Source organism: Eleutherodactylus coqui, chromosome 5, assembly GCF_035609145.1.
Source record: "Eleutherodactylus coqui strain aEleCoq1 chromosome 5, aEleCoq1.hap1, whole genome shotgun sequence".
NCBI classification, from domain to species: Eukaryota; Metazoa; Chordata; class Amphibia; order Anura; family Eleutherodactylidae; genus Eleutherodactylus; species Eleutherodactylus coqui.
Window position 1 is genome coordinate 83,957,361 of NC_089841.1, and position 18,668 is coordinate 83,976,028.

Consider the following 18,668-nt stretch of genomic DNA (forward strand, 5'->3'; position numbering starts at 1 on the left):
ACTTATGCTCTTCTAACAGCCTGTGTTTTTCTCATCAATCATGCAATATTCTTCCATTATTTTTTTTATTTTCTTTTTGTTTTACCACTCAAAATCAACGGAGTACCTGCCACTAGCCACCTTTGCCATCCACTGCTTGTCGTTAGGCATTTGGCTTGTCTAGTAACAAGGACATGGGAAATGGACATCACTACCATAGTTACTACATGCAACAGAGAAGGGGGCATGCAGATGCTGCTTTCAGCTGACTTGGAGCATGGGAATGCAAGGCAGCATGGGAAGTATGGGAGAGGAGGGCCTAGCCAGTATAGTATCGGTAGAATACCTGACTTAGGACGCATCCCCTGCCTGTAAGTGGATTGCAAGCTGCCAGACAGCAGAAAAAATCTACATGAAAAATTGAATTAATAGAGCGCAAACCGCAGCAAAGTAGCAACAAAAGAAGACCATGGGCTGCTTCTGAAAGTTTTTTTGGGAAAAGTCAAGTACGCTTTAACTGACTCAGCATATATTGGAGCAAAGAATAAGATCTGACAGGTTGGAATACAACCCGTCCTATCCATGTCACACTCAATGGCAAACCTCAAGGTAGTCTACCGGGCACCATAAGCATGAAATTGCCAACGCAAATCTCATACCTACGACCATTTTAACTGTGAATACTACTCATTGGGTAATACAGAGAAAAAAAATAGCAATTAATTAAAGCTTTATCATATTTGTATTTGTCCTATGACTCGTGCTACACTGTATAGCCACAGTGGTAGAAGGGACTTTGTATTTTGCAGTGGTATTAGACTAACAGGACAATTATTTTTAAAGTGTCCTGATATAGAACCTATTTTTCCCATTAATTCAGTTCTGTTAACTCCTTCCTCATTTTAGAACGAGTAAACAACTACTGGACCTTAAATAGACCTGGCCTATAATTATTGGAACTGGAATTAAAGTTCATCTGACAGTATAAACCCACATGCCTTAGGAAAAGAGGAATTGGTGGCCACAAATAGAACATTGTTAGGAGAGCCGTATGACATTATAATCGCCATGTCCTTAGATCATGAACCATGTGAATGCATGTCTCATTAAAGGGGTTGTCCAGGATTTAAAGATAAATAAAAAAACAGGTTGTCTTTTTTTCCACCAACAAGAAAACTTTTAATCTATGGTAAACCTTTACTATAGCAATTTAGACTGAATATATTGGTCTAGGGTTGCTCTGATTCTACGAAAAAATGGATACCCTCTTTTCTAAGCCCGTTAAACTCCTTAACATGCCTTGTCTGGTGAAGACAACATCTTCCTTAATCTTGTCCTAGCCATGAGTCTGGTCTCTCTAACCCCAAAGGATCAGCTGCTATCTGTGGAGGAAGTCTTTTCTGGCCAGACATTTTACCTGTAGCAGTCATGTTGTATGAAATTGCAGTCATTGAAATGAATAGCTTATAGACGTCCTGTACCTGCCAGGCAGATCTGGTCTTTATAGAGTGACTCCCTACTTTGACTCACCGAAGGAGGGCCTAAAAGAGTGTATGGACAGGGTTTATCTTCCTGAGCATATATTGTAAAAACTGTGATAATTGTATTCCATCGGGTCTTTGAGAGTTAAGAGTATTCCAGGCATTTACGATTGATGACCTATCCTCAGAATAGCTCGAGATCCCTACAGATCAGCTAATCCTTCAGCGAGCTGTCAGTGCAGTGAGGCTAAGCGTTTGCATTGGTAGTTAGATAGGTCATCAATAGTTGATTGTCAGGGGTTCATCAATCAGCTGATCCTCCAGCTCGCTATCAGTGCAGCGGAATTGCATTGGTGGTCACAACTAGAAGTGTAATAGAAAGGCTTCGCTCTCATTGAAATCTATGGGAGTGATGCCTTCCATTACCAGCTCCTCATTATGGTAAGAGCCGCACGTGTAATGGAAGTTATCACTCCCTTTGATTTCAATGGGAGCAAAGCCTTTCTATTACACTTCTGGGTGTGACCACCAAAGCAGCTGCTTTGAATTGGCTGATTGATGAACCCCTGTCGATAACTATTGATGACCTCTCATGAGGATAGGTCATGAGTCGTAAATGCCTGGAAAATCCCTTTAAGAGGCTAATTAATATACAGTGTAATAGAAATAACTATAATATTATACCATGCCTTGCTTTATTGCCTCTTATATAATAAGGAAGGCATGCTGTATTAACCATGGTCATCAATAGCACAAGTGCTCAGAAAGATCATGAGCAAGAAGAATCCTAACTTTGGGTCTTTTACCTTTTCGAACTTCTGAGTCTCACCAAGCTGGCTGACCACACCGAAACAGCTGGATAATGGATTTCAATGTGTTTGTGTCTTGTATTTTGGGGCGTAGAACAGCAAATTAATCCTTTTCCCAAATAAAGCTGAGATGTGTTGCGTATTAAGAAACCGTGATCTCTGTCCAAAGGCTCACAGCACATTTTTGCTGCTTACAATTGATTGACTATCCTTAAACTTGGGGATTTCAACTACATTCAAAAGTATAAGCACAGGGAAGATAGTGAACAAAAATGAGCATTTTACAATTCAGTCTACATTGAAAGCTATCTGCCAATTATTCTTCAGGGTCTTGCTTTGCGCAGACCATGATTAATTCGCAGTAGATAGTAATTGAGGCTTCTGGCCGGTAATTTGTACAGCATGGTTAACATGAAGGAAAAGACTTAGAAGAAAAAGTCAGATAGCAGAATAAGTAGGTGACCTCTGGATCTCCTGAGCTTCTTACATCTTCTCTACTACCTAGAACTTCTAGCATACAAAGAGCCAGCATTGCAGTCTTGTTACTGTATCGTAGCTAAAGTAAACAAAGACGTATTAGTAAAACCTGCGTGAATCTTTTCATTTCATTCCGATCAAGAAGCTGAAGGCCATTCATGGCCCGAGGATAGTGTATCTCATGAGTGAGGCCTCTTTGCTTCTGTTTGGTGTGCGCAGAATACAGATGCCTCTTTGCACTTGCTAGGGGATCATCTGGATGTCACATGCGATGTCATCTCGCTCCTGACATTCTTTTGAGGAATTATTAAGTTGACAAAAAACTATTGATTAAACAATGCTTAATTATTTTAATTAAATTCAATCCTCTCATGATAATGTGAGTGGAGTGTTTTATTAATTCCAATTACAGAGGCTTATAAATGGCTTTCGTTTTATGAACCGAGGGAAGGAAATGATCCGTCTAAATTAGGATGTTAGAACAAGTTTATCACCTATTATTTTTCACCACAGTCATCTATTTAGCAGCTGTTAATAGCTGTCTAATAAGGTTAACAGTGCTGGAGAGAAGCATCTTTTCATACTTGTCATAAGTAAAATTTTGCCTGGCTAAAATAAGCCTCAGTTCTGGCCCGGGCTTATGTCTCACCCCAGATCAGAAGAACAAATCCAATTCTACCCCATTCCCTAAAAGAGAGGAAAAAAACCCTCCACCTGTTCTCTTTTCCTTGTCTGCTAACGCTTTGGTTCCTATTAAAAGGGATGACATCGTTGCAGGATCTTTATTCATTCTTGCTGCCCATGCTGGTGCCATACTTCACCATGGGGTTTTTTCTATGTTGCATATGTTTTATTTTTTACCCCTTATTTTTATTGCCAGGTTTATTGATCTAACCCCTTAAGGACCAGGCTGTGATGTACCTAAAGGATCAGACTTGTTTTAGGGATTTTTACCCATGTGGTGGTTTTTACTGCCCTATTTTTTTTCCTTCAGCTACCAAAATTATAGCACATTTTTCCACTGTAGCTGGGGCATCAATAGGAGTCCCAGTTACAGGGGAAAATATCCCCATGTAGTGATAATAGTCACTGGCAGAGCTGATCAGGGTCTTCTAGGACCCCGCAGCTCTGCTGTAACAGGGGCACCTGGTAGTCACGTGATTGCCGGATCACATGGTGGAAGAAATACTTCCACTTTCACTTTTTAGTACATAGCGTTCATTGAACGCTTTGTACCCAGGAAAGGAGAAAGCAGAAGTGGGTAAAAACTGCTTCTCCCTTCTCCTTCGGGTTCTCGTCTGTGACTAACAGCTGACAACCCAACCTGCTCCTGCTTGATTGCAGTAGCAGGGATTAAAGCCAAGGACCAAGCACCATAAATCATAGGTCACGAGCACTTCTACTTTAGTGTGTTGGTCCATTAGGATTGTCCCTTTATGTTATACTTTGTTAGTCTTCCTATAAACTGTATATTGTATTTTTCAGACCCAGCTTTCTGCAAGAAAAAAATCTTCCTGAAAAGTGCCTGTTTCTTATACTCCCAGGTCAGGGAGAACTGACAGTGCTAGAGCCCCCTGATCATTGCCTCAATGATCCAGCAGTTCACTGATGAAGCATGCTACCTAATGATTGGGAGAAGTGTGCAGGAACACATACAATGGCTGCACAGTCATCCCTCTCTGATCACATTGGAGATGGGCCAGAATAAATCACTATGTGTGTATTTATATAGGCAAGTTTCCTGGGTAAGTTTTTTGCGTTGCAAGTTGCACAAAACTCATTCAGAAATAGACCTCATTATTTTCGATGGGTCGATTTACATTGCACTCGTATAGAAAATCGCAAATTTACAAGCGCTCACTCGTGCATACACAGCCTTTCTGACATGTAGCCCCTCCATCTTCTGTATGCATCCTTAGGCAACAAACAACTTGAAAGGTTGCAGGTTCAATCACCGCATGGTCCAGGTAGCTGGCTGATACAGCCTTCCATTATTCAGAGGTTGGAAGCGGGTAGAAGATGACTGGGGAAGGCAATGGCAAACCACCCCGCAAAAACAGTCTGCCAAGAAAACGTCACAATGAGTCACCAGTAGAGTCAATCATGACTCAGAGGACTTTACCTTACCGTCCTTAATTGGAGATCTGCCTGGTGCTAAAGATGTTTGACACGACCTTGTATTAAATACAAAATGTTGGTCTGTGTACTGTAGATTGTAGACTGCCAGTGATCAATGGCATTGGTTATACTAATTGCCAAGAGACAGTGACTGAAACAAATAAGGAAGGTTCTTGATTGCCGGGCTAAACGTAGCTAAGGTCTTGAAGGAAACCTGTTCATTATATGATGAAACGCATACGTTTTTATTACACTCGTTAGCAGCATTCTAGACTGAACTAATCCAAGCTGATTCAGGCTTTGCATGTGTGGGGGGGTCACAAGGGGACCTATCAGCTGATGCTGTCTGCTTCCCAATCAGTTTGAATCATGCGAGTATACTCGGAGAAGACATAAGCTGATACCACCAGCAGCGTGTGGATTCAGAATGAGTTCTGGTTTATTCAAACAAATACATTAGATTATATAGACCATAGACCATTGCCCAGGCAGGAAGGACTTTATCTTGTGGTCAGCAAATAATTGCCAGGATACATTCCTTCTTAATGAGCTATTGTAACGAAAAAGGAAACTTAGAGACAGTACATCTTGTTAGTTTAGAACACAGGATGTTCTTGTCACTAGATAAGAGAGACCTTGAACAGCTTCAGAGAAGTCCGTTCTCAACCACCTGTTTCCCTAACCAAAACACATTTTGTATTTAAACTATTTATTCGTATTTTGATAGCCTAGCAACTAAATTAACCCCCTACATATCCCCCATTCTGGACATAGGGTCCACCATCATGCGAGGCACTCCACCCGAGTGGTGCCGGCTCCTGCCTGATTCCCTAAAGTCATGTGGTGGTCCCAAAGTCCATCTGGGTTAGAGTTTAGCAAAAGCCTTTTCACTACATTTGTTAACACGAGATTACTATTTTTATGGCTATATATATATATGCATATATAGGTGTGGTCAGCAGGACTTGATAGGGCCCCTTGAATCTGGGCCCTAGGGATTTCCGGACACGCCTCTTTATGACCACCCAGTCTCCAGGTTGTAGGGAGTGAGATCCCCCTAGGTTATCTGGGTCTGGAATGGGAGAAAAAGACTAGATTCTGCGTTACTGTTAGCTGGTCACACAGGTGCTTTACATATCCGGCTACTGGTCATAGCCCTGCTGTAGGGCCTGTGGATGATACAACCCCAATCTTGGCGTAGAGCCAAACAACACTTCTTTTAACTTAAGCGTACCATTTAGTCTTTTAACTTTGTCTAAACTCTGCGGGTGGTATGGAGTGTAAAACGCTTGTTGCTCCCCAAGGGCTAACATCACCTCTCGCATCACTTCACCTGTAAAATGTGTACCTCTGTCACTCTCAATTGTCTCTAGTACCCCGCATCTGTGGATTACCTCATTCATGAGCTTCCGTGCGGTTACCTGCTTATTTACTTTAGTAACGGGGTAGGTCTCTGACCTGAAAAGAAATCAACAAAAAGCACATATTCATACTTCCCAACAAGTGGGAGCTGAATGTAATCAATTTGCAATCCCTGAAATGGGTAGAGTGGTCTAAGCAAGTGTTATGTGGCAAATTTACTTTTGCCCTGTTGCTTACGGCAAAGATCATGCAAAATTGGACAAATGATGATGCAGCAGCTACAGAAAACCCAGGAGCCACCCGTCCTCGTTCAAGCATCGACATCATTGCTGCTTTGATAGGTGTGTCTTTCCGTGCATCAGCTGGGCCATCATGGGGCACAGGGACCGTGGTAGGCAAGTGCTGTTGACTGTTCGCCATACACCGTCCCATTTCTGCTGCTCCCATATTTAGTCCATTTGTCTTTTTCTTCCTTGCTGGCTTGTAACTGTAAAGTCTTTAGCATATCAAAGTCCAAAGTCAAAGTTTTTCTCAAAGTCCAAAGTTTTTCACAAAGTCCAAAGTGTTTCTCAAAGTCCAAAGTGTTTCTCAAAGTCCAAAGTGTTTCTCAAAGTCCAAAGTGTTTCTCAAAGTCCAAAGTGTTTCTCAAAGTCCAAAGTTATTGTTAAATTCTTCTTTTCTTCTTTTCTTCCATGGCTTGAGGGCCGCTGCCTTTGCTGTGTGGTCTGTGATGGCGTTGCCTCTTGTTTCTCTGGTGTAGGAATTGGTGTGAGTTTTCCACTTTGTCAGGTAGAAGTAAGTAGGACCTCCGTGAGACTCTGCACCGCTGCACCATTTTTAATTGGCTGTCCTGCTGAGGTAAAAAAAAAAACTGCCTGGCCTTCCATGTTGGGCCGTAATCATGAGCTATGCCAAATGCATACCGGGAGTCAGTGTAAATGTTTGCCGTCTTGCCTTTTTCCACTCTACACGCCTCAGTGAGGGCCTTCAATTCCGCTTCTTGTCCTGAGACATGCGGAGGCATTCTGCTTTTAGGACATCTTGTTGTGTGACCACTGTAAAACCTGTTATAAACCTTCCCTCGTCATTTAGGTATCTAGATCCATCCACAAACAGCTCAAACTGGGGGTTCTGCAGGGGCTTGTCTGTGACATGCGCAAACCCAGCCGTTTCCTGGGCCATGAGGGCCACACAGTCATGCTGGTTTCCGCTGTCAAATGCCTCCTGTTCGTCAGTCAGGGAGTTGTAAAATAACTGATCCCCTGTACTTACTCCCCCCCCCCATTTGAATCTACGTCACCTAATGGAAGTAAGGTGGCTGGATTCAAGGTGGTGCACCTTTGGCTTGAGATGTTCGAGGAGGAATGCACTGCGAATTCCATTGTATCTGTCTGGCAAGAGACAGATGTCTACGGCTTACCTGAGTCAGGATACCATGTATGTCATGTGGGGTGTAGATCACCATGGTGTGATCTAGGACAACGTTAGAACTTTTGTCCAGTAGTGCCTGGACTGCTAGAACCGCTCGGACGCATGATAGAGACCCTCTAGCCACCGCGTCAAGATGGGCACTGTAGTATGCTACAGGTCGCTTTTTGTCACCATGCATTTGTGTCAGTACAGCGGTGGCGCGTCCCGCCATCTCAGTGACGTACATCTGAAAAGGTTTGTCATAGTCTGGCAGCTCCAGTGCGGGTGCACTGGTTGTCTGTACTTTCCCTGCGGGGTCAGGGCAAATGGCCGTGAACCCAAACAGTCGTACAGAGGCTGCATGGTCATGGAGGCAGAGCGTGTCCACGACCGCCAGTATGAGTCCAGTCCCAAAAAGGTACGCAACTGAGCATGGGAGGTGGGAAGTTGCATGTCACTTACCCCCTTCGTGTGTTCCGGCGTCAGGTGTCTAGTACCTGGACCTAGGCAGTGGCCCAGGAACACTACGTGAGATTTGCAGAACTGAAATTTGTCTTTGCTAGCTTTGCAGCCATTCTACTCTGATGGAGGAAACACAAAAGGCTTAGTGATGCATTGAGGCAACTATTTGGGTCAGGAGCACACAAAAAGTAAGTCATCAAGATATTACAAGAGGGCGGTGCCCTCGGGAATTGGCCAGGCGTCTAATACCAGCTTCATGCATCTGGTGAACTGGTTCTGGGCTATTCTGTGCCCCTTACGGCAGCACTGTCCAACAGTACTGCTTCCCTCTGAAAATAAATGCAAACAATTACTGACAGTCTGACTGGCCCTTTATACTCTTTCTGTTAATGGGGAACAAAAGGGGTATTGGCTGGGTAGACACATTCCTTAAGGGCTTTAAGTTAACATCAAGAAGAGACAGTGTCTGCAATTGCATCTTCCTGGACATGTGCCGGGGTACTGGCGGACCATGGGGCTAAGAGCTTGTTCCTCTGCGTGCGTAAGAGTGAGGACAGGGAGAGATGTCGCTTGGTCTACTGCCATCCGACAGAAGGTCGGGTGACTTTCAGACCCGGGGTGTATACGAGCCTCACCGGACGGGTGCAGTTTGATACAACATCCCAAGGGTCCCATCACGTCAGTTCCCAATATGCTTAGAGGACCTTCCAGCACAAGGAAGCGCGTGAGGCATCGTGGCCCTTTAAACATTACCTCAAGCGGTTCAGTTTCTGCCAGCTGAATTGGCACTCCTGAAACCCCTTGCACCGATTACCGCTAGACAATCAGGCTGGTATTCTATTTCAAATAGATCAAATAGCTGACCTGCAATACTTAGATCACCTATGTCTTCTCCTCCCCCTCTTTGAACTAGGGTACTTAATCGGAAGAAGAATAGCCGGGTTCAAGGTAATAACAACAGTGAAAAGAATGACAAGAGCACATTGTGGCTGGATTTGACGGGCCAGAAATAAGTGCTTGGGTTGCACTTGCGTGTATATGCTCCGGGTGTCATGGGGGGGGGGGGGGGTGAGGACCACTAGGGGTAGTTCAATACCAACTCCGAAGATTTGTCAACCATTGCCTGTACTGCTGCCACCGCGCAAACACATGAGGGAGCTCCTCGAGCCACTGGATCCAGCCTCATGGAGTAGAATCCAAGTGGCCGTGGTTGTCCTCCGTGCCTTTGTGTTAAGACTGTCGTCATATGGCCAGAAAATTCAGTACAGAAAAGAATAAATGATAAAGTGCAAAAGGGTGAGAAATGAGTATTTGCATAAGAGAGGAAACAGAGTGGATCCATAGGCGGCAGTATGAAACAAGGCCCAGAAAGGTGCGGAGTTTGGCAGCAGGTGTAAATCGGGTATGGCCGTTTGCGCGTTTCTTCTACAGAACATTCTCTCAGAGGCAGTATAATTGTGGCTTGTTGGCAGGCTTCCAAATTATCAGCACACAGCGCCTATATGCGGTGGGTGGCTGACTAACACCTCATCAGCACACAACACCTACATCACACATTTTACATTCATTACAGTCTGAGCACGGGTCATTAACTCTCATCCGTTCATGCGGTCAAGTCTCATTCAAATGTTAGTAAGAGTTCACACAGGACGTAACGCGTATGATGCAACTGTCCTCATCTTGCAAACAAATGCATTCAATCACTCCCACCTCCCCTTGGAATCAGTCAAACTTTAACTGTTTGTCCCCCCAAAAAAAAAGGAACACACATTTTGCAATCATGCACACGTCCAACCAATCACAGAACTGACATTTACATAAAAAGCAAAAATATACCTTAAAATCCCTATATATTTTCTATTTTTAAAACCATATAATTCACGTAATTCATTCAACGTCTGTCTTTCTTCTATGACTTTGAATGTTACCTCTCTATGAAACAGATTTTTGGAAAGCAGCCATAACATTCAGACTCTAACAACATTAACCCCTAGTAATTATAAGAGGTATATTTCTCTGCACAGACTATCAAACACAGACGGCAGGGGAATAGTTAAACACATAAAAAAAGGACAAAGAAGACTAAGACGTATAACAAAGATTAGATTACATGACATCAAGACATACGAGACAAACAATATTGGTTATTTGTCACATAATTATCCACAGATTCTGCATGAACTTGCTTTATGTCCCAAAGGAACACAAACTATAAAAGAATTCCCTTTCTCTGATAACTGCCGTATCTACACTTGCCTCAATCCATCTGTCTGACATACTTCTATCCAACCTTTGACTATCTCTGAATCTTTCCCAAACTTGTTGGTCTAAGATTCCCAAAATTCTAACCTGCTTTTCTCAACAACTTGCTAGATTCTCTCCCCACGGCTAACTTGCTTTCTCCCGTACTATTGCCAGAACTCATAGTTAAAGGTTCCCGCCGTTTTACCTATCTGTTTATATATTTTATAGGCTTGCCTACAGATGTCCTTTCCTTCCCCCAATCTTATTATCTCAATGGGTGTCAGGAAAGTCTGAGACCCCATTCTAACTATGGACTTACCTCTCGATTTACCACTATTGTCCCTACTGCCGAGTCCGCAACTGGCAGGATACTATGGACTTTTAAGTCCCTTCTGCCTACGTCCGCAACGGGGCAGGATATTTGAGGGCCCTCCTGCCAAGTAAGTATTGGCAGGATATTTCTCTTCTGCAAGTCCGCAACTGGCAGAAATACTTTTGGACTTTTCAGTCCCTTCTGCCACGTCCGCAACGGGCAGGATATTTATTCGCAATATATATTACGAATATATTACTACTATACTTACGGGGATAGAGGAAGGACCACGGCTTGCCTTGCTGGGCGGCTTTTAGTAATCTTATTACAAATTACAGCTAACATTATGAGTCCAGCAAGAAGCAATACTTTCTACAGCACACAGCAGACAGCATGGCAATATACACACAAGGGTTCTTCCGTCTAGCACGGTTACTAAGAACACCATAAATAACAGGCAGAAGTGTCCTATAAACATGCAGCGACTCACCTTCCCGTCGACACGTGACTGAAGTCAGGGGAACCCAGAGCTGGAGTGGTAAGTCAAGGGCTTACCTTACACCGGTGTTTTGTAGATCTGGGGTCCCGTGGCCTCTGGTCCGGCTGATCGGCAGGTAGGGTTGTCAGGTATTGGCTGCAGGTAAGGAGTTAACTTCTGCCCCACGTTGGGCACCAAGTATTGTGGGGGGTCACAAGGGGACCCATCAGCTGATGCTGTCTGCTTCCCAATCAGTTTGAATCATGCGAGTATACTCGGAGAAGACATAAGCTGATACCACCAGCAGCGTGTGGATTCAGAATGAGTTCTGGTTTATTCAAACAAATACATTAGATTATATAGACCATAGACCATTGCCCAGGCAGGAAGGACTTTATCTTGTGGTCAGCAAATAATTGCAAGGATACATTCCTTCTTAATGAGCTATTGTAAAGAAAAAGGAAACTTAGAGACAGTACATCTTGTTAGATGTTCTTGCCACTAGATAAGAGAGACCTTGAACAGCTTCAGAGAAGTCCGTTCTCAACCACCTGTTTCCCTAACCAAAACACATTTTATATTTAAACTATTTATTCATATTTTGATAGCCTAGCAACTAAATTAACCCCCTACACATGGGAGGAGGTAAATTTGGTTTAATATCCTATTTGTGAGACATCTAATTAAAGGGATAAGGCAGATTTAAACTCCCATTGTACCAGCATATCTTACCATCAGAGGGAGGATCAAGCAGGTGTTAAGCGCTCTTCACCATGGAGAGCATTGTGCTCAGTATGAAGACCTCAGTGGAGGAAAGAGGTATAATAGTGATAACACAGCACTGGGTGTTGATGCAGTAATGTAAAGGAAGGAGAAAATAGTTTTAAAAAGTATTTGTATTCAGTCCAATGTGTTATGAGGCATGCCCTTGTGATCTCGCTCTAATCAAAAGGAAGTCTACTAAATATTAACAATTTTACTACCTAAATATGTCCCCGAACACCCATCGGGAGGACTTCAATGACTGCTATCTTTGTTTACTTCAATGCATTCAGCAAGAAATTATTGATACCTATGTTCAGAGGCTTAAATTGAGGCTAATTGGTCCCAATACAAAACCTGTAACAAGGCATATCAGCGATGACTTACATCATTTTCTGTAGTGATGTGCTCTGATGTGACAGAAAGGCCATTGGCTCTCAAGGCACTAGATGCAACTAAAAGCCTTTCACCCCCAATAGTTTACACCCTCGTATTGCAAATTTTGAGCCTCTCCTCTATTTCCCTTATTAGCTAAAATATTATTATTACATAATAGAATGGGTTGTATGACATAACTTATTAGATGTAACCCCCCCCCCCCCCCCCTCATGCTATAATACGACAAGCAGTCATATACTCACCTCTCCCTGCTGTGTCCGCATCAGCAGCTCAGGTCTCACCTGTGACGTCATGTTCACAGGCTGTTTACACCATGTCACAAGCTGCTTCAGCCTATCATAGGCTTCAGCACTTGAGCATACCTAGGCTTCAACCTCCGGGTATAGAGGATGCGATTCTATGATCGCTAATATTGCGGCATGTTCTATTTTCATGCAAGTCTCCCACGAGACAGGAACATGCGGATGTGTGGTCTTCCACACATCACACAGCACACGGACGGAGTGCCCATACCCAATGCGAGTCACACCAGAGACTGTCAGGCACAGCTCGCCTATGTGAATCCACCTTTACTCTTCCATTGTGTCAGTTTTGCTAGACTTTGATAGTGTGTTTTATCTTATTGCTCAAGTTGTCTTGTTCTTCTGTGATTCCTGCTGGTTGGTTGCGTTCGCTAATGGTCCTTTGTGCAAAATTTTCAGCAGTCCGCCATTGAAAACAGGTCAAAATCTGGACAATTCTTATTTAATGTTTATGGGGGCCTATAAATAAAGAGCACCATGTCGATAGTCCAGAACTCCCGATATATAAGGCATTTTTTCGGCAATATCATTGTTTTCTCCCTTCCCTTTGCCCATATGTTACCTATCACTTTATAAATAGCTGATACACGTGCTTTGTGTTTTCCTGATTTTGTGTCTAATTGGAAATTATTCAGTAGTTTAATAACATTGTAAACATTAAACCGATAGACAATACTAGAGTCATTAATATGCATTATTAATTAAAAATAAAATGTGGGTCATGAAGCTAATTCCCAGGCTCAAATACAAATTTCATGATTATTATTCATGCTGTATAAACATAACATATTTCTGCCTCTTTCATACATTTTTTACTTTACTGATGATGTAGAAGTTTTTTTCTTATGCAGTAATTTTCTGTTTCTTGACATCTACAATATTATCATATTACTAGTAGAAAGCCCATCCTAGGACGACTACTTAAAAAAAATAAAAAAAAATATATATATATATATATATGGGGGGTGGGGATATATTATATATGTTAATGTCCCCCAATCTACAGTCCTCCTCCACTCTGGTCCCCTCCAGTTTCCATCTACATTCAGGCTACTTGATTGTGTGCCATCTAAATACTTAACCATTGCGAACAATCTTTGGCCCCAGCAGTACCAATGGTGACACCAGTAATTGGCTGCAGCAGTCTTGTGCTTAGATAGCATCTGGTTAAGCTGCCCGGATGTAGATGAAGACTGGAGCACTGGGGACATTAACAGGGTGAGTATAGGTCAGTTTGTTATTTTGAAGTTGTCAATCTTATATATACAGACATTCTTAGGAAAAATGTTTAGCAGAATTAGGAATAATAGTTATAATGGAAAGGTGATACCTATTTCGAGAATACAAAATATCCAGGGCAAACCAATGTGGTGGTCCCTGCATTTTCTTTGCTTGAACAGCTCAGAGCTCCTCTTCGCTGTAATATATTCAAGAAGTACCATGATTTCACAGGACCTAAGTTGGAATTTGTTAAATCAAGATGCTATGGTGATGATGAGTGAGTGTATGGCATAGATAGAATGTAGTGGTACATAATGCATACACATGAGGGCAGAGTTATTATGATAAACTGCATCAGGCTAAGGCCTTATGTCCACTTGCACGCACGGATTCCACTTTTGAATCCTGTAGCGGAACCCAGCCGTGCCCACGGACATGGACAGGAAAATACATTTTCTGACCTGTCCAGATCCAGTGCGGGCCTCCTCCATGTCGGCTGGATCTTCTTTCTTCAGCACGGCGGATGTGTCTGGACGCTCCAGCGATGTGCCGGATGCATGCGCAGTGCAATTTTTTTTCTGGAGTCTCCTGCTTTCCTGCAGATCTGTGGCACGTTCACAGTGGCAGCTGTGGCCGTGCCGCAGATTGGACGGCTTCCATTGACTGCAATGGAAGCCATCCCGCGGGATCCGCAGAAAAACGGAGCATGCTGTGATTTCTTCCCGCGCGTGCGATCCACACACTGCTGGAAAAAAATCACATCTGTATTCTTTAAATTGCCTTGCGGATGATGCTGATCTTGCGTGGCCCGGTGATAAAGTTGGGGCCCTGTGCCTTTATGGCCTTTATTATAATAACCAGTTTATGGAGATCTCACAAATTTGCTTCACCCATATAAGATCTTGAAGTGAGGTCATAAAGTCCCTCATTGTCATCGCAGCCACAGTGCTGTACCTCACCTTTGTCGTTAGCCGTGCTCTTCTCGTACATTGTCACAATTTATTCTTAAGGATTTATGTAACTTACATTTTATTGCAGGCTCTTGAGATCTGACCTATCACCCTCGCTGTCTTGTGAAAACAAGTTAGCATTCTAAATCATTAGAACTAGTATTGCATAGATTTACCAGCATTGCATATTCTACCTGATAGTAAAGACTGAGATGCAAATAATAGTGACTTTGCTTCGTTGCTTATTTTGTATCTTCTATCTAACGTTATGGACATTGAAATCCCATATGTGGTTCCTTAACTAGACCGCACTATGTGACTTCAAAGCAGTGAAGTATCATTGTCACATCCAAGTGCTCGTTCACGGGCTGGAGGACACTATTCATTTTTTCTTTGCAATAATAGAAAAAAGCGATTTGTATATAGTAGATATTACTTTGTCTTTTCCAACCACTCTTAGACATTGTGACCTGTTGCATTGTCTTGCTGGATGTTCTTGCCCACCTTTGTAGACTATGTTCACCTCTCACATCAATGGCATGTGGTTTCCATGTTGGTTATTCCCAATGGTGCCTCTTGTCCACTCACGATACACTTTCACCACAGCAGCATGCAAACAATTTACAAACTGTGCTGTTTGAGAAATACTGCCAACTTGACCCAAAAGCCAATAATTGGCCCTTTAACCCATGACAACAATGAGTGTCATGTAAGCAAACAAACTGTCAAACACCTTATATACCCACCAAGCCAGCCCACAACACGTCACTTCTTTCATGGGCTATATGCTGCCAATGTCGAGAGTAGGAGGTGGTCATAATAATGTGACTCGGCTGTGTATAAACAGCAGAGATGGTGGCAACTCTAGGAATTGTGTATGAATATATTTAATATATTCAGAGCTCTCCATACAAGGGGTGGTCCAGAGGAAAAAAAGTGTGGGCCTCTTTAAAATAGCAAACTAACCTATGCTTACCCTGTTAATGTCCCGCACCCTATAGTACTTTGTCGCTCTGGTCCCCTCCAGTTTCCATCTACATTCAGGCTACTTAATTATGTGCCCTCTAAATACTTAACCATTGCGACCAATCATTGGCCCCAGCAGTACCAATGGTGACACCAGTAATTGGCTGCAGCAGTCTTGTGCTTAGATAGCATCTGGTTAAGCTGCCCAGATGTAGATGAAGACTGGTGCACTGGGGACATTAACAGGGTGAGTATAGGTCAGTTTGTTATTTTAAAGCTATCCATCTTTTCATTTTCTCCCCACTGATCAGTCCATTTTAAGGTGTATACAATGTGGTGCTGGATACAATTGACTGTTCGCAGTCCACAAAGTTGAAAGGGGCTAATAAACCTAAAATGCAACCTTTATAAAGCTACGGCTTACAAAAGAGGCTCTTAAGTTTCTCAGCACTATAGATATGTGAGATAAAGACATGATGAAGGAGCAGACATTTTTCTTGACTTTTTCATAGTAATGCCATTGAAGAACAGTACAGTGAGCCTGAATTGGCTGCTTTACAGATTTCACTAGAATGGCTTCTACTGTCTGCTAGAAGATAAGATACATTTCAGTTTTATCGCTCTTGAACCCTTTTCAACTTTACTTCTTAAATAAACTATTGGAAAGCTTGTCTCATGCCAACCACAAAATCATAACTTACTAGTATTTCCTCGTTGAAAGATACAACTAGCACTATATGGGCCTGGCTTCACGTAGTGTTTAAGATCATCACAATAACAAGGAGTAGTAACCAAGTAACATAGTAGTAGACGGAACTAACTAATAGGGAATCTGTCGAAATATAGGGTTACTTTCGTAACACAGCCCTATCTATGTTACCCAAGTAAGAAAGGGAGTTAGTCAGGTATAGCAAGAGACAAGATGGCTTCTGATCTTAATTAACTTAGTATTCCCATATCAGACTTTTATAGCGTTTCCACAATATATGCATAAAAGTCTGATAGGTGCAGGTCCCACTTCTGGGCTGGGAGAGGGGGGGATGGGGAAGAGGTAACGGGCACTTGCTAGCACCATTTTCAGAGAGCTGTTTAAAAGGCCCCCTCCGCTGGCCAGAGCCATGGCCACCGGCGAGGGCAGAGGAAACCTGTACAGGCACAGGGAGGCACCATGTGGATGAGCACTCTGGAAGAGTAGATTCCGCCTCCTTCAGGACATTAGAGGTGACGCGATTAGCATGTCACTACCAAGTTCAGCCCCATGATAGGGCAGTAATGTGGGGCTAGACCCGCCTACAGTCCCAAAGGTTCTGCACTTTTCTAAGTGCCATGCAGGCACTATTTTTTTTTAAACTGTTTTTATTGTTTGAATCAGGACAAACTTTGACATTACAGTGTTATTTGCTGTTTTCGCGTCTTGAGTATATACGTCATCCTGATTCACTTTTGCATAACTTTTTTATATAACTGGGAGGGTTGGGGAGGGGAATGAGGGGGGCTGGAAGGCGGGGGAAGGGGGAAAGAGGACAAAAAAAAAAAAAAAAGGAGGGGGTGAAAGGGGGAGGAAGGGGGGGGGGGGGCGTCGGCCTGGCAGGAAGGGACGGGGGCTGCAGGCACTATTTAAGGGATTGTTACCGCTTTATAAGCATCAGAGAGAATGCAGTGATGTATGCAGAGAGCAGTGCAGTTGGCCTATTTGATTGAGTAGCAAAGTGGCCATTTTCACTATGCTGGGAAGTAGCCAGGGAGCAGCAGAGATCTGTCAGGGGGCCCTAACGACCCAGGGCCTGAAGATGGAGTACTGACCGGACCCTTAATGTTAATTGCCCTGAAGTGTGTGGAAGGAAAGGGAGTTTGCTTCCCCACAGTGCCATTGAGCCACCGTTGGAGATCGCCTGTCTATCCATTTCATCACTATTGTCTAACATGCAATAAAAAGGACTTGCTTTATCTGTATTAGTTAGCTGCTTAATTTTCTTTAACTTCATTTAGTTCTACTTTTGATTGATTGACATTTTGGAGGCTTCAGATTTAATGACCAGCTTTCCATACAGTTATGGTTTCTACATACAATGGTCATCCTGGAGCCCATTAATATTGTATGTTGAGGGACCACTGCATATTCTTATGGCTTAGCTGAGTCTTGTCAGCAGTGAGACCCAACTGTCCGGCACTTATTACTGAGGAGCTGAATGGGTATGTATATGTGAAAGATTTACTGACACTGTATAATAATTCCGATTTCTCTCTGTGTTGTCCATTTCTAGATTGCTTTAAGAGATCCAGTCCATGCTGTATCACTCCAGCAGTTTGTCTATGAGAAATTGAAGGCACAGCAGGAATTACTGGGAGATGAAGGATTCCGGTCACTAATGGAAACAGTAGATACGGAAATAGTGAAGCAGCTGCAGGAGTTTTTACAACGATCCTAAAAGTATACAAACAGCATTTGTAAGAAAATCATACAATCGGGCTCTTTAATAAACATGACATTTTGCAAAGTTGTTTTTGTTTCATTAGTTGGGGAAAAAACATTGAAAACTGAGAAATTTAAAGGAAGTTTATCATCGTGAATTAGTATGTATATCAAGCCCAATAGTAGGTGGGTGTTGTGAAGGGGAGTAAATACATACTATTGGTTCAGCACCAACTTCTGTTAGTTCCCCCTGAAATCTGCATTTTTATGCCACACGCTACATGTAATTTTAGTGGCAAGCTATAATTCAGTTTATGATGCTTCTAGTTCATGGTAGGTTCCCTTTAAATCTAACATAGATGTTGGCACAGACAGGCAGTATGGAACAGTAAGTGGGAGCCTAGTATTATGGACAATTCTATGAATGACTTCATGACTAGTAGTGATTTGGAAGGTGCTATCAGAGTACTCAAGGCTGTGGTTTACAGCTGAAGATGTGTCTCTGTCACATTACAAATGGCA

General features: G+C 42.8%; 1 protein-coding gene across 1 annotated transcript in view; it reads left to right on the plus strand.

Moving 5' to 3' along the window:
* The window catches only part of IPO11 (importin 11), a 450,706-nt gene extending 432,472 nt beyond the window's left edge, over positions 1-18,234 (plus strand). The window contains exon 30 of the mRNA XM_066602787.1: positions 17,998-18,234. Coding sequence (XP_066458884.1) covers positions 17,998-18,162 — 165 coding nt within the window. The 3' untranslated portion in view covers positions 18,163-18,234. The remainder of the gene's footprint in view (positions 1-17,997) is intronic.
* Positions 18,235-18,668: the final 434 nt, after the last annotated feature.